The 13,652-nt window shown below is 37.2% G+C and overlaps 1 protein-coding gene and 1 long non-coding RNA gene across 2 annotated transcripts; one reads left to right on the top strand and one right to left on the bottom strand.

The window, feature by feature from the left end:
- Positions 1–409: 409 nt before the first annotated feature.
- On the bottom strand, positions 410–4,790 carry tnfsf10 (TNF superfamily member 10). The gene is made up of 5 exons (XM_081353489.1): positions 4,615–4,790; positions 3,109–3,255; positions 2,826–2,871; positions 2,629–2,748; positions 410–2,113 (listed from the first exon to the last, which is right to left on the bottom strand). Exons 1-5 carry the CDS (start codon positions 4,735–4,737, stop codon positions 1,650–1,652), a joined length of 900 nt encoding a protein of 299 aa, XP_081209615.1. The 5' UTR covers positions 4,738–4,790; the 3' UTR covers positions 410–1,649.
- A 4,968-nt stretch (positions 4,791–9,758) lies between these two features.
- On the top strand, positions 9,759–12,478 carry LOC308682746. Its single transcript, XR_014029188.1, has 7 exons — positions 9,759–9,890; positions 10,265–10,335; positions 10,437–10,516; positions 10,593–10,701; positions 10,912–10,986; positions 11,718–11,802; positions 11,906–12,478. It is a non-coding gene; the product is annotated as an uncharacterized lncRNA (long non-coding RNA).
- The last annotated feature ends 1,174 nt before the right edge of the window (positions 12,479–13,652 follow it).

Here is a 13,652-nt window from a genome sequence, read left to right as displayed (position 1 = left end):
TACCTTTGAACGGTCTATATTGCACCTGAAACATTAGAGATTAAAAATATAACAGTTAATCATTCACGTTCCAAAGAGCACTAGATGGGTAACCGGAATGTCCTAAATGGTGTAATCAAGCAAACGGGGGTGCAGAAAAGCACTGGATCTCTGCCCAGTAATTGTAATTACAAACATTTACCACAAGTGGGCAGAATACAAAAAAAAAAAAAAAATTAATTGCTATTGTGATAAAATGTATCTTGTGAATCTCAATAATTTGCATATTCATGACCTCTTTGTTCATGGGAAATGGGTGTAGTAAATCTGATAAAATTTTCTATAAAACACTTTATTCATTCTGCGATAACATCAAACTGATTTTGGAGGGAAAAAATGGCCTTAAAAAAAATGTATAGCTCCAGTGGATAGTGGCAAATATTTAGTTGGAAATATTTGAGATATAACAATAATCACCTTATATATAATGACAAGATGTACTGTTTTATACCAATATTTTGTAATATGTGTGTGTATATATACACACACACACATACATTCTATAATATAAAAAAAAAATATTACCCCAAACTTACAAAATTGAAGTACTACAGTTGCATGGTCTTGAAATTAATAATATATATAATAATAAATTGAATCATCCATTGATTGCTTTTTAATGTATACTGTGCATATTTAATATGAAGATTATGGCCTGGATAAGAAAAAAATATCCAGAAGGGGAGAACACAGTGTACTGTAACGTACATAGTTACTGTTTAACTGACAGTCTGTTTCAGATTGTTACAAAAATAATAAAACCGAAACACTAAAAAGAACATACTAAAATGCAGAAGGGTGAAAAGACTTGATCGTCTGTACAGTCCACAGTGTATGTTCAGTGCTGGTAAATGTATATACAAAAGACAATATGTACAAGACAATTTACCATCACAGTGATTTTCACATTTAGCAAATGTAAGATTAATGCTTTAGGAAAGAATTATGTAATAAAAACAACTCCTTCACTCGCAAACTCATACAAACACATTAATAGTGCTGAAACTGACAATCACAATATGTCAATAATACAATCAAGGCATGATTTGTAAAACGCAAAGATTGTCCAAGTCTCTCCGACCGCATTTCTACATCCCAAAATGCAGTTTGTCTTCTAAACATTTGAAAAAGGGCAATGCAGTCACAGGTCCAAGGAGGACAGAAGCGCACAGTAAAAGCCTGCAGCTCCTCCGCAGGCGCAAAAGTCTCGCTTAAAGTCGCACCTTCTTTTTCCTGCCCGGACAGACGCACCGTCCAAACGACTCTCTTCCAAAACGACCTGGCAAGCCCCTCGCTTTCCGTCGCCCCTCCAGGCAGACGTGCAGGGATTGAGCTCCAACACATTTCACCAATGAACTGATTTACGATCAGATCCGCTGGCCGAATGTTAAAAAAGCGCCAAATATTTGCACCTTTCCATGCTCTCATCAATCATTGTTAACTGTTTTGGCAAGAGACGGAGCATCTCGGCAAGAGCGTCCAAATGCTTTAAGGCACTTGGCATCTGTTCAAAAAAAACCTCAGGTAGAAATACCGAGCAAGCCTAGTCCTGCCGCTCATCTGGGAGTTCAAAACAAACCGTGAGGTGCGATTTTTCAGGCTGTGTATCACTAGCTGACCAAAAACGCTCCGAAGAAGCTGGACTTCTCGTCCATGTCGATGGTGCTTACGTTGCTGACCGTCACAAACACCCTGTCTCCTCCTCCGAGCTGAAAAAGCCCCGCTTGGTAGATGGAATACAGGCCGTATTCGGTGTCACGTGACCAGCACGTCGTCCGGGCGTTTTTCATTAGCAGTATGGGCACCGGATACGAGCTTACTTTTTTATAAACGTACTGCAGCATCGGTTTCCCCCGGACCGATTCGCCCGATGGGCCGTCCTCTTCCTCGCGGTCACTTTGGTCCTCCTCGATGAGCGAGTGTCTGAAGTAAGTTTGGGAGTAGATGTAATAGAGGCCGGCCTGAGGCACCACCAATTCTCCGTCACTCAACTCCACGTTCTGGAGGAAAGCCAGACCTTTTTCGGACTCCCACGACTGGATCTTCTGGCCGTAAACCTTCCTGTTCGGTAGACCTGCATTGTCAAGCCAGAGAGAGGGATTATGGGTCGGGCTTGACAGAAAAGCTGCATTGTTTCGGCGTTTGGCAGGCGAATGGAACTCGGCTCAAGTTATAAACCAGCTTTTTGTTTCAGGCAAATGGCCACAGAGATATGATGAAACTGTGTTTTTTTTTTTGTTTTGTTTTTTAAGAAGTGAGCTCTGACCTACATTAAAGGTTTTATGAGCTTCCTTTCTGGGAAGCTAACATGAAAAGAATGTTTATTTGCAGGGATGCAGCAATTTTTGCATAGCATAGTTGTTTTCTATCTGATCTGGATGTCATCCAGTCAGTCTGCGTAGCTCAATGTACTTTAAAGGTGAACGTGGACTATGAACTAGAGATAAACAAGCTTTAATCAGTTGCAGTTGTTATTGTAATAATTCAGCACATATACAGAAACTGAAAAGAGTTGCTGAAGTCAAACTTGTTGAAATCTCAGCAGCTATGAACAAACCTAAATCAAGTGTTTGCTAGAACAAGACGTACCTCCTCCATCTTTTTCTGCTTCTGGTGTATAGCTTCCAGTCACATGCGCAGCGATCTTAGGCCGAGGAAGATCGTCTTGATCTTGGATCACCAATGAGGGAAGTACACGCGAGACTTCGTCTGTAAAAATCCCAACTGTTAATTCACTCGTGGCTTATGTCTTCATATAAACTTAATCTGAATGTGCTCTGAAATACCTTTGACGGCGGATGAGATTTCTTTCTGATAACGGCTGGACATCGACTGAGAGAAAAAGAATAATTACATTGGGAAAAACAAAGATTACATTTCTTGTTTCACAACGAGAGTTGTGAATGGACCAATTCTTCAGTATAACTTCTGAAAATTGGGTTTCATCTTACAAAAATTAAGGAAATTCCTGTATTAATTAAAAAAGGGAAAACGATCCAAGTCATAAATGGACTCGTTGTCTACACTCTACAGCTTTATGACTGCATGGGCCTCCTCTGAAGCGGATACCTTTTCAATCAGAAAGTGAAGCTGTTGCGTGACCTGCCAGCAGGGGTCATCTTTTCCCTCCGCCGCGTTCAGTTCCTGACCCTTTATCGTCCTGAGGTTGGCGCGCATCAGACACGACACGCTGCTCTTGGAGAAGGTTTCTTTCATCTGTGAATAAAAAAATGTTTTAATACATATGATTTTAACAACTAAATATTCAGCGTGGTGACCAATTACAAAAGCTGCTTAGGTCCCAATTAAGCATTTTGCATATGCATGAAATATAAAAAGCTTGTTTTGCATAAACAAAATGCAAACATGACATTATATGTAGTTATTTTTATTTGAATCAGGCAAAATATCAATTTTATTAAATATACTTTAATGCGTTTTTTAATGATCTTATTATACAATGCCAAATAATATTTGCTTATCTTTATTTACATAATTATTGATCATTTTGCAAACATAAATAGCAAATGTTTATATAGATTGGTGACATAATTGGTGTCCTTAAAGGTTTTTTTTTTTCAAAAATTTTAAATTAAGGCATTAAGTTCAATTTCCAAAAGATGATTTTTTTATTCCTCTTTTTAGTCAACTTTAGCATGGGTGTCTAAACTTATGCATAGCACTATAGATAGATAGATAGATAGATAGATAGATAGATAGATAGATAGATAGATAGATAGATAGATAGATAGATAGATAGATAGATAGATAGATAGATAGATAGACAGATAGATAGACAGATAGATAGATAGATAATTTCTTGAAATCGTATCATCGTATACAAATTATAAGAAAATAAGTAACAAATAACAAAATAAAAACAAATTAAAAAATAAAATATTTTGCATGCATAAAATGCTAAATGAAGCAATTTCCTATGCTATTTATTTTATCTATTCATTCTATTAAATAACAATTTCATGAAATTCTATTATCTTTTAGTGCACACACTGTAAAAAAAAAAAAATCTTGTTGGTTTAACTTAAAAAAGCGAGTAACCTGGCTGCAGTAAAACTTGAGTTAATACAATGAAGGAGATTGGTTTAATCAACAGAAACTCAAAATATTATGTCATCTGAACCACATGAATTTTCTAAGTTGATCTGACAAAAGAAAAAATGTGATAAATCATGAAAATATTTTAGTGTAAATTAAGACCTGTGCTTATTTTTTATACAATAAAAATTATTAAAAGTTATATTTTGCATGCATAAAATGCAAACTTTCACCCTCAAAGAGACTTTTTTATATGATAAACTACATTGCCATTGAGTGTCGTCTGCTGTTGCTTAACTTGTACTTCAGGCTCCAGTGAGCGACCTGTTGGCAGCTGTCCACTAAACAAAATGCAGGCAGAAACCTCAGCAAACGAACCGAGAACGGCTGCAAACAGCATTCATTCGCTCTTAAGTCTTCTATTTACTGCATTTCAATGTCGCAACATGCACAACAGACAAACTTTGCACAAGTTCTGAGGTAACGTGCAAGAAAACGCAGAAGGTACACGGCCCTTACCGTCGATAAGACGTTGCTGAAGTATATGAAGGTTACAGCCACTGCTATTGTTTGCAGGAGAATTGCAGCCAGCAGCAGAAGTCCGATATACTGCATGGTGTGTGAGCTTGTCATGCTGACCATTGCGTGTGTTCCTGCAGCTCGAGACAAAAGCTGAGGCAGAATTCCTTCTCTCTTCATATGAAAAGGCATGGAGGCGGGGCAGCGCTTCAAGGAAACGAAGTGCAAGATTTACTTTCCTGTAAAGATAATGCATGTAAGAACCTCTTTCGTTTTTGATTTTCTGTTCAGTGCAATCACTTTATGATATAATTACTTTCAAACGTACATCAAGCAATAAAACTTGTCTAAATTGATCCTAAAACCGTGCCTGGAAAATTCAGTTTAAAGGAACACTTCACTCAAAAATTGAATTTACTCCCTCAGGTTTTTCCAAACCCTTGGGGCTTCTTCCATGCAACACAAATGAAGATCTTAATCACCGTTCACTTGCATTGTGCATCAACATATCTGTGTTTGGGAAGAAAGGGAAGAAATACAGATTTGAAACATATGGGGTTAGTAAATGGTGACAGAATTTTTACTGTAAAAAAATATATGATCAATAAGTTATAACAACATATGTTTTTACATTGTTTAAACTCATCAAAATAAGCAATTTGTAACTTTTTTAGAAGTCATACAAGGTAACTTTTTAAAGTCAGTTTAATGTAATTTAAGTTGATATGACTTAAGCATCCAAGTTGATTACTTAAAAAATTAAGTTAGCAACTTTTACAGTATACTGTATCATATTTGATACATGAATTTCTACGGCCTCTAAATGCTCAAAATGTTGATGTGCACACTGCACAGACAGTCCTACATGCCTTCATGCTCTTTGATTGACAGTTACTTTTTTAGTACGTCATTTTAGTATAATTGAAAAATGAAAATAGTCTGTGTAATTTTGCTGTGAAATCTTTAATGTTTTTATAAAGTAAGAGTAAGAATAATGGTAGTAATATTTCAAGATGAACATTTACTGGCCTGAAGCAACCTGTGTTTAGAAATATTGTGGTAAAACAAACTTTTATTCTTACATCTCTCAATCGAAATTGTATTGCATTGCAATTATAGCCTATATTTTTGTCCCCCAAAATGAAACTACAGATTGTAAACATTTAAATATCATCTTACTAAGACATATTATTTGGAGATACCGAGTTTCAACTGATAATTATATGTATTTTTATGTAAGTATGCTGTTGTACCGACATCTCATTGATTTACATTACAAGCTTACATTACATTACCAGATTTCTGTGGTTGTGGCTCCTAAACGGTGGTTCTACGTTGTACAGCGAGAGAGGTTCAGAGACGGTCGTTGTCGCGGTATTGCGACCAAAGAAAGCCTGCGATCATTTTCTGACAGTGTCATAAATTTAGCATGATCATCTTTGCTGCTACAACCTCTACTGACTAGCCAATAAAAATGCAACATGAAATGGCGTATTGATCAATGCGACATGGCGCTAAAACTTAAAACTACTTATTTCAAGCTCCATTTACAAAATTGGCATGCCGATTTGGCCTCTTTTCCCTAGCCATGACCGTGTCCATATTCTTCTCTTTAGCTTCCTCCTCTTTTTTTCAGCGCACATAAAAAACACAATTGCCAAAGTGCAATTCATCCTGCTCTATGTTGACCACTAGCACATCCTGGTGACGTTTTATTCTTCTATACTAACTTGTGTCGTAGCCTACGATTCAATAAGTGTCATCATCGTACAGTCTACATACATGTCGTACCCAAGTTTATTGTCGTACAGTGTGATTTGTAATGATCTTATAGGATTGCTGAAACCGCACGGTCTGCATGAGTTGATCATCATCGGCTGCACCAAGTCGGCTATTAGTTTGTCTAAATTGGAAGAACATCTTGAACTAGAACTTGAACTAATGTCCAACTTGCATCAGCTAATGACCAGCTTGGACCAGAACAACAGATACCAGCTTAAGCTGTATTTTCCAACAGGATTTAAATGAATTTGTTGTTTTGTTTTAATGAACTGATTTATTTTCATTTAAAAACATGTTTATTTTCATTCAGATTCATGTATTGTTCTGTTGTAACTTGGCCCTGTTCTTGTTCGAGAAAACATGACCAATTCTGACTGTATTTGATTTCTAACATATGGTTACAATCTGGTCCTATTTAGAAAGTCTAGGGGGTATTCCATGTATTGTGCTTCTCAAAGGCCGGCCATTTCTTGCCATCTGATTTAAAGAGCTATTCTGTTACTCCCATCAGCTTCAGTTGACAGGTTTTGGTGGGCCCCTTTCAAACAAAGTCAATTCTACACTTCAGCATCTAAAAAGTAAAATCTCTGTTTTCCTCCTGTTGTCGAACTCTTATATACGCTATATATAGTTTTCTCATGACAAAGTTATTTGCTCATGACACTCCAGGTGCTCCGTAACACAGTGTTTATGCTCCAATCCCAAGCCAACGAAACAATTTTCCAAAGTACATGAACGAACTCAAAACAGTGCTGCTTTTGTGTCGTCCACAAGTATAATCATTAAGTTTAAAGACATATTAAATAACGAATAACACTTTTAAAAAGCGCTACTGTTTCCAGCTAAGTGTATTTACTCGTTAACCTGGAGGTGCTTGCATGTTCTCTCACATTACCATTTATAGATGCTTTTAAAACGACTCCCGATGCGAGTTCATAGCAGAGCAGGATAGGAGCCTTTTGAAGCTCCATCCCGCTCCGCAAACGTCAGCAAAGTTACCCAATATTGCTTTTTTCATGGACTTGTTTGTGCCAGATGTGTTACGCTGAGATTAGATCAGCTTCTATAATCAACAGCAGATGAACGGAGGTGACTAAACAGGCTTCAGTGATCTTCTGGGACAATGACTGTGACTTCCTCCTAAAAAAGTAAAGCTCAGCAGAAAATGGAGGGCATGCTTCTTTATGAAGGATCACCGGTGCTCTTTTATAGGTTTATTGTGAAGACACAGTCTGAATGACAATACTTGTTGTGTTGATTGTTCATGCTGATTCGCAGCTCCAGAGTCAAAGCTAGAGATTAAACGGCTTAATAAAAAGTCCTTGCATGTAGAACAATTGGCGTGAACCTTGTTCTTAATTCAAATGTTTCTTTTTGTTTCCACACCCATTCTCTTTCGCTGATTCTTTCGCTCTATCTCTGTCAGCCAGCTGTGTTCGACTGGTCTCTGAAGGCCACGGTGCTGACATGTCCTGCTCTGAATCGCAGGCAACCTAAACAATGCAACAAGCGGCACTGTGGATCTGAGCATATCTGGCACAGACATGGTGGAAGGGAGGAGGAGGAGGAACACAAAGAAAAGGAGAAAAAAGAAACAGAGCGGCAGGCGACCAGTGGACGGGCGGAAACTTGGGATTTTCCAGCAGAAGCGAATGCAAAGTGTAGATTTGGCTGGGTTTGTTTTAGCTGACGCCAGGAAAAGCTGCAGCCAAAGAGTGACAAACTCATCCCTTATGGTGACCCTGCCACATTTATACATAAGCAGAACGATCTGAGGATCTCTTTTATGAGTGAGTGTGTGAGTGTGTGTCTGTGGGTGGTGGTGTGGGAGGTAGTGGAGGGAGATTCTTCTGCCCATGAAACATGACTGTAGTCTGGCGCCATGATTGACCGATGTCCTGCACCGGAGAGAAAATCCTCCCCCACTGACTCCCTTTTTCTTGGAGCTGAATGTTAAAGCAACCCCTGAACACACAGGAACGCTCTTTCTCTCACTGTAAACTATCACACTTGCAGTTTTCAGCAGGAGAAAAAAAATCCCAGACTATATCTAGGGAGCAAATATTAATAAGACTTGGGGTGGGATTTTTAACTTGGGCCAGTAAGTAGCCTAACAAACTAGCAATGTATTAGCAATGGTCTAACCTAGAACACATAGCAACACCCTGGTAACAATTCACACAACAGCCTATAATAGTGGTAGTGAATTTGCACGGGAAAGCAATGGTTAAACATTTGAATGTAATTCTCCATGAAAAAAAGCCCTTAGGACTGTTTCATATCAGCCTTAGGTTATATAGAGCTGAACTGGGATATCCTTGCATTACTATGTGCTTTTCCAAACCGATAGCAAAAGTGAGACCTAACTATAGGACCTTAGGGTTGGTTTTCCATCCTCAGGGGTTTTAAACGAAGCCGCTGGGGCTGTAAAGACTTGACAGGCCGCTGATGAATGTGTGATCATATCCGTTGCGAAGAACATGGTGGGGGGGGGGGGTTCACGGAGAGTTACGGGGCCTTGATTCAATGCTTCATTGCACTTGGGGAATCAGGAATTTGGCTAGAGAAAAAGCCCCCAGTTTTGGGGGGCCCCACTTTATCATCAGAATTTTTTTTACTGTTAGTGTCAAATGCTCAAAAATGGAAAACAGAGCAGGAGGAAATGAAGAAGGGGCGAACGAGTAAAATAGTTTGTGGGGGCTATAAAGTCATGGGTGGGGGGTGGGGGGTAAAATTACACTCTGACATGCCTAAGCAATGCAATCAAAGTGCCAAGAGACTTATAGGCTGGGATACAAGGGCGTATTGTGCTTCTCTGTGACATCACTCCTGAGTAAGAGGGAAGGGAGACAGGGAGATTCCCAGTTTTCCCTCTGGGGTGAAAAAGGCAGAGCTATATGTTAATTGCCACTTTGCCATGTGGGAGGATTGTCCTGAGGGGCGGCCTGTCCTCTATCCATCCATAGCCATCACAACTTAAATTAATGCATGCTATTCTAACGGTACGTTTACACGACAATGATGTGCTAAAAACGCTGAATTATTCATGCCAGGCCAGTAGTTGGCGATATCACTTTGATTGAACACGTAATGCGCATGAACACGACGTCACTGTTTTCACATATTCACGTTTTTGTACACTCTAAAAAATGAAACATGGCTGTTGTTGAACCAAAGAAATGTAACTATGCTCAAATTAAATAATGTTCTTGTGTTTGTGCATTAAAACTAAAACAGTTGTGTTGACAGAATTAGAAAAAGTCATTTCTCAAATTTACACAACTCACTTAAGTTAAATTAACGAAATGCAGTTGTGTTACCGCTGCAGTACCGCACTTTGGTCAACAGGTGGAGCTATATTTGCGCATGCGCAAATATTTCAAAGAACGTTAATGCGTAGCTCATCTCTTAGCACTCGTTCTCCATTTTGTGGGAATCAAATCATGCTCAAACGGAGGCTGCAATCAACATTTTGTATTTATCTGGACCAAAAGGTGAGTTATTTTACTTCCTATCCTTTAATATTGAGGCTGTCAGTAAATTAGAATAGTCAATCGCTGTTTTTGTTGGTATTTATTGAAGTTGCTTTAGCACTTGTCCTCAAGTGGTGTTGTTAGCTGCTAGCGTTTTTTAGCTCTTATGTGATCTTTTAAACTTGCTGAACTTTGATAATATTTGAATTCACCCATACAAAAAATGGCAAATGACCTTATTTTTTTTTATAAAATTGCTAGTTAAGAAGAGTTTTTCCATGTTGTGCCCCAATACAGCAGTTGTATCTAGTTTTAGTATAAATTTTAATAACTTCCTTAATGTTGAGCATTTTTATTTAATGTCAAATAATAACTCTGAAACTTTTGAAACACAGAATGCATAGGCATATGGCAATAAACACGTTTGACACTGACTCGAGTAAGATGGCATCTACTGTAGCATCTGGTAAGCTTATTAGGTCATCCAAAATAATTTTACTACAGTTTTTTTTTTTTTGTATTATTATTATTATTATTTGACTCACATCTTCATTTTTGTTTCCTCAGAATTTTGGAGTCCTGCATGTGACGTGCATAGATTGTGGCTCTTCTCAAACATCCAGATCTAAGCTTTTAAAACACTTCAGGTTGGTACATGGACACAGACAAAGTTTTAAAACATGGAATTCGCTGTGGTCCCACATATGCTCAATACTTATGCAGGTTATCAAGGTGCTGATGGACAGAACATTTACGCACAGGAGACATGAGATGATCGAAGATCTGCGTTTCGTCACTGAATTTAATAACAGATAGCCAGCACTCTTTAGAGGTAAGTCTTTATAATGTAATGTCATCTGTGATGAATTACTTGGATGGTTATTGTATGCAATTCCAAATTATAAATTGAAGTATTTTAGATGTAATTCAGATAAATGCTGTTAAAGAAATACTGTTAGTCTTGGTATATGATAATATTGTAAAGACTCAAATTTATCAGCAACCAACCTGATTTGTCCTTTTTGTTCATTTCTGAACCCAGCTCCTCAAAAATTTCAAAAAGACAGAAGGAACAGCGGTAAAGAAGATCATAAGCATCCTATCAGTTATGGATCTGGTATGTTCTGTTATATTCTTCATCATTTTTTATCTGACAATAATTCACTATAGATTAAAATAGTATACCCAAAGATGAACATCATTTACTCTGCTTCATGTCACCGAATCCCTTTTATTTTTCGCTTTTCTAACTAAAAAGGTAAATTATGTGGTTGTACTGCTCATTTCTGTCCATGCAATTAAAGTCAACGGTGAGTTCCTGTTCTGAAGCTTCTAAAGTCACATGCAATTGTTTGATGCTATTGAAGCTTCGGAAGAAGAATTCACCATTGACTGTCATTGTAATGACAGAAATGAGCAGGAAAAACAGGAAAAAAGACTTTGGGAGTTTGAATGACATAAATGTCAGTAAAAAAAAAGAATACAGAACTTTTGGGTATCCCTTGAATTTTTGTATATAAGCTCTGGAATGTTAATATGTACATGATTAATTCTGTTTTAATTTCAGAGCTTGTTCGTCTCTTTACCCTATTTCTCAGCAGCATCAGATTTGTGATTTATGCACCTACAATTGGAACAGCTCTGACATCCAAGATTATTTAATGGCTTTTCTGTAGCAAAGCTTTTGGTTTAGAACCACTTATTACTTTTATTGTACTGGTTCTCTGAATTTTGAGGCCCTCACAGATGCAGTTGCAGATAATATTTTTTTTTTGGCTCTTGTAGAAATAACTTTAGCATAATTTGTGTTAATTCTTCTGAACACTGCTTATTTGTCTCATTGTTCAGAATGACACCACTGGGAAAAGGTGAATTCATCTTGAATGCACTTGCTGTTTACCTGGCCCTCTCAAACCTTGTGAAGGAGTGCATGGTAAATTATTTACATTTATAAAAAATATTGGATGTTTCTCTAAAATCAACTATCCCTTTCACCCCTGATCTGTTGTTAATTGTTACTTTATGTATTTTTTTAGGATGTTGAACATGAAGTCCTATCCTCAGTACGCAAGACCACCTTAGGAATCTATGTGGTCAAACATGAAGGAGCAGAGGCTACAGATCCTTACAAATATGTTGGCATCATGATTTAAGGCATCTGAATACATGACAACCTGAACAATGTGCAGAAGTGTGTTCTTCGATGCCAGGTCTTATTTACGCCTGAAAAATAAACTCTTGAAATCTGAGGTTAGGAACATTTCTGGTCTTTCTATAATGTTGCACTGTTGACTGTTACAGTACTTTTGTTTCAATATCAACCATGTTACATTCCTTTGCATAATAGTCTTGTTTTAAACAACTGATAAATTGTTTGCTGCTTTTTTTGCAGAACACCTTTATAAGTAATGATTGATAAATCCTTTCACCTAAAGGCAATATGCTTTTTAAAAATTATTTATTTAATTATTTTCTTGAAAAGTGAAGGCAGTCTTTACAGAGTAAATATTGTGTACATGTTCACGTTGGAAATGTTTGTAAAAATGTAAACAAAATTGTAAAAAAGAAAAAGTGAATGTATTCATTGAATAAACTCATAATGAAACTGGATTATTTGTGTTGGTTGAATGTAAAAATATTAATTTTAGGATAATTGAACTTAATTAACTTAATTGTTTTGGACAAAATTAAGACTGTTAACCTTATTCAACTAAACGGCATTGGATTAACCTTATGTAATTAACTTAAGTTTATTGAAATAAATAATGTTACATAAATCCAACATAACCCAGTTATGTGGGACCGGTTGACATAAAATAGTTAATTAAAGCCAACATATCATTTCTTAGAGTGTAGTTTACATGGAGACAACAACATTATCATTTTCAAAAACTTGCACTTCAAAACCTGTTTTCAAAAGTTTGCGTTTTCAGGCCCCCAAAACGATGTTGTGTAAATGAACGGCCAAAAAGCATAAAAAGTTTTCAGTTTTTAGCTGAAAATGGTGTTGTGTAAACGGCCCTTTATTGAAGTTTTCAAATAGAAATGCACTTCAGGTCAGAGATCGCTGAGAAACTCTGCCATGAACCGCCAAGGAGGAGAAGATTTTCTCAGCTGATTTATGTATGAAAATGTGAGACATAGAGGGGTGTTTTGTGCTTTTACACTTGGCAGTGTTTCTCTATTAAGAAGCCTTGAAAGCCAAATGGTCATTCTTGGGTGGGGTGTGACAGATGATCTAAACTCTGACTCTGCGTGCAAACACATAATCCGACATGTCATCAGAAAATGACATGAAACAGGCTCAAATCGTTCCTGTTTTCATCAAAATGTCTCGCCTATACAAGCTTGATCACTCAGTGATGTACTGTGAATGCCAATGCTGGACGAACTCATGTCCTTGAGTTAAACTACAGTTAATCTAATGAAATAGCACAGCTTTGGTATCCGTGTGTGTGTGTGTGTGTGTGTGTGTGTGTGTGTGTGTGTGTGTGTGTGTGTGTATACATATCGCGATTAATCGATTTCACAGCACTAGACATAAAGTTGATTATAAGACATACTTAGTCATATTTGTGATAAAAAGTCGACACTGAGTCATAGCCTATTTATGAAATATTTCATTTTGATGTTATAATTATGACTTTTTATGTCATCATTTCTTTTAATCTCATAAATATGACTTGAATGACTTTGACATAGCATGATTTTTTTTCTTATGTGTCAGAAATGGGCTGATACTAATGCTAATAATTAGTACAATACTAAAGTGCCTTAGACTTT

The sequence above is a fragment of the Scardinius erythrophthalmus genome (assembly GCF_964197995.2).
Source record: "Scardinius erythrophthalmus genome assembly, chromosome: 22".
Lineage (NCBI taxonomy): Eukaryota > Metazoa > Chordata > Actinopteri > Cypriniformes > Leuciscidae > Scardinius > Scardinius erythrophthalmus.
The sequence above is the reverse complement of the archived record's forward strand: the minus strand, read 5'-3'. Positions and strand labels throughout refer to the sequence as shown.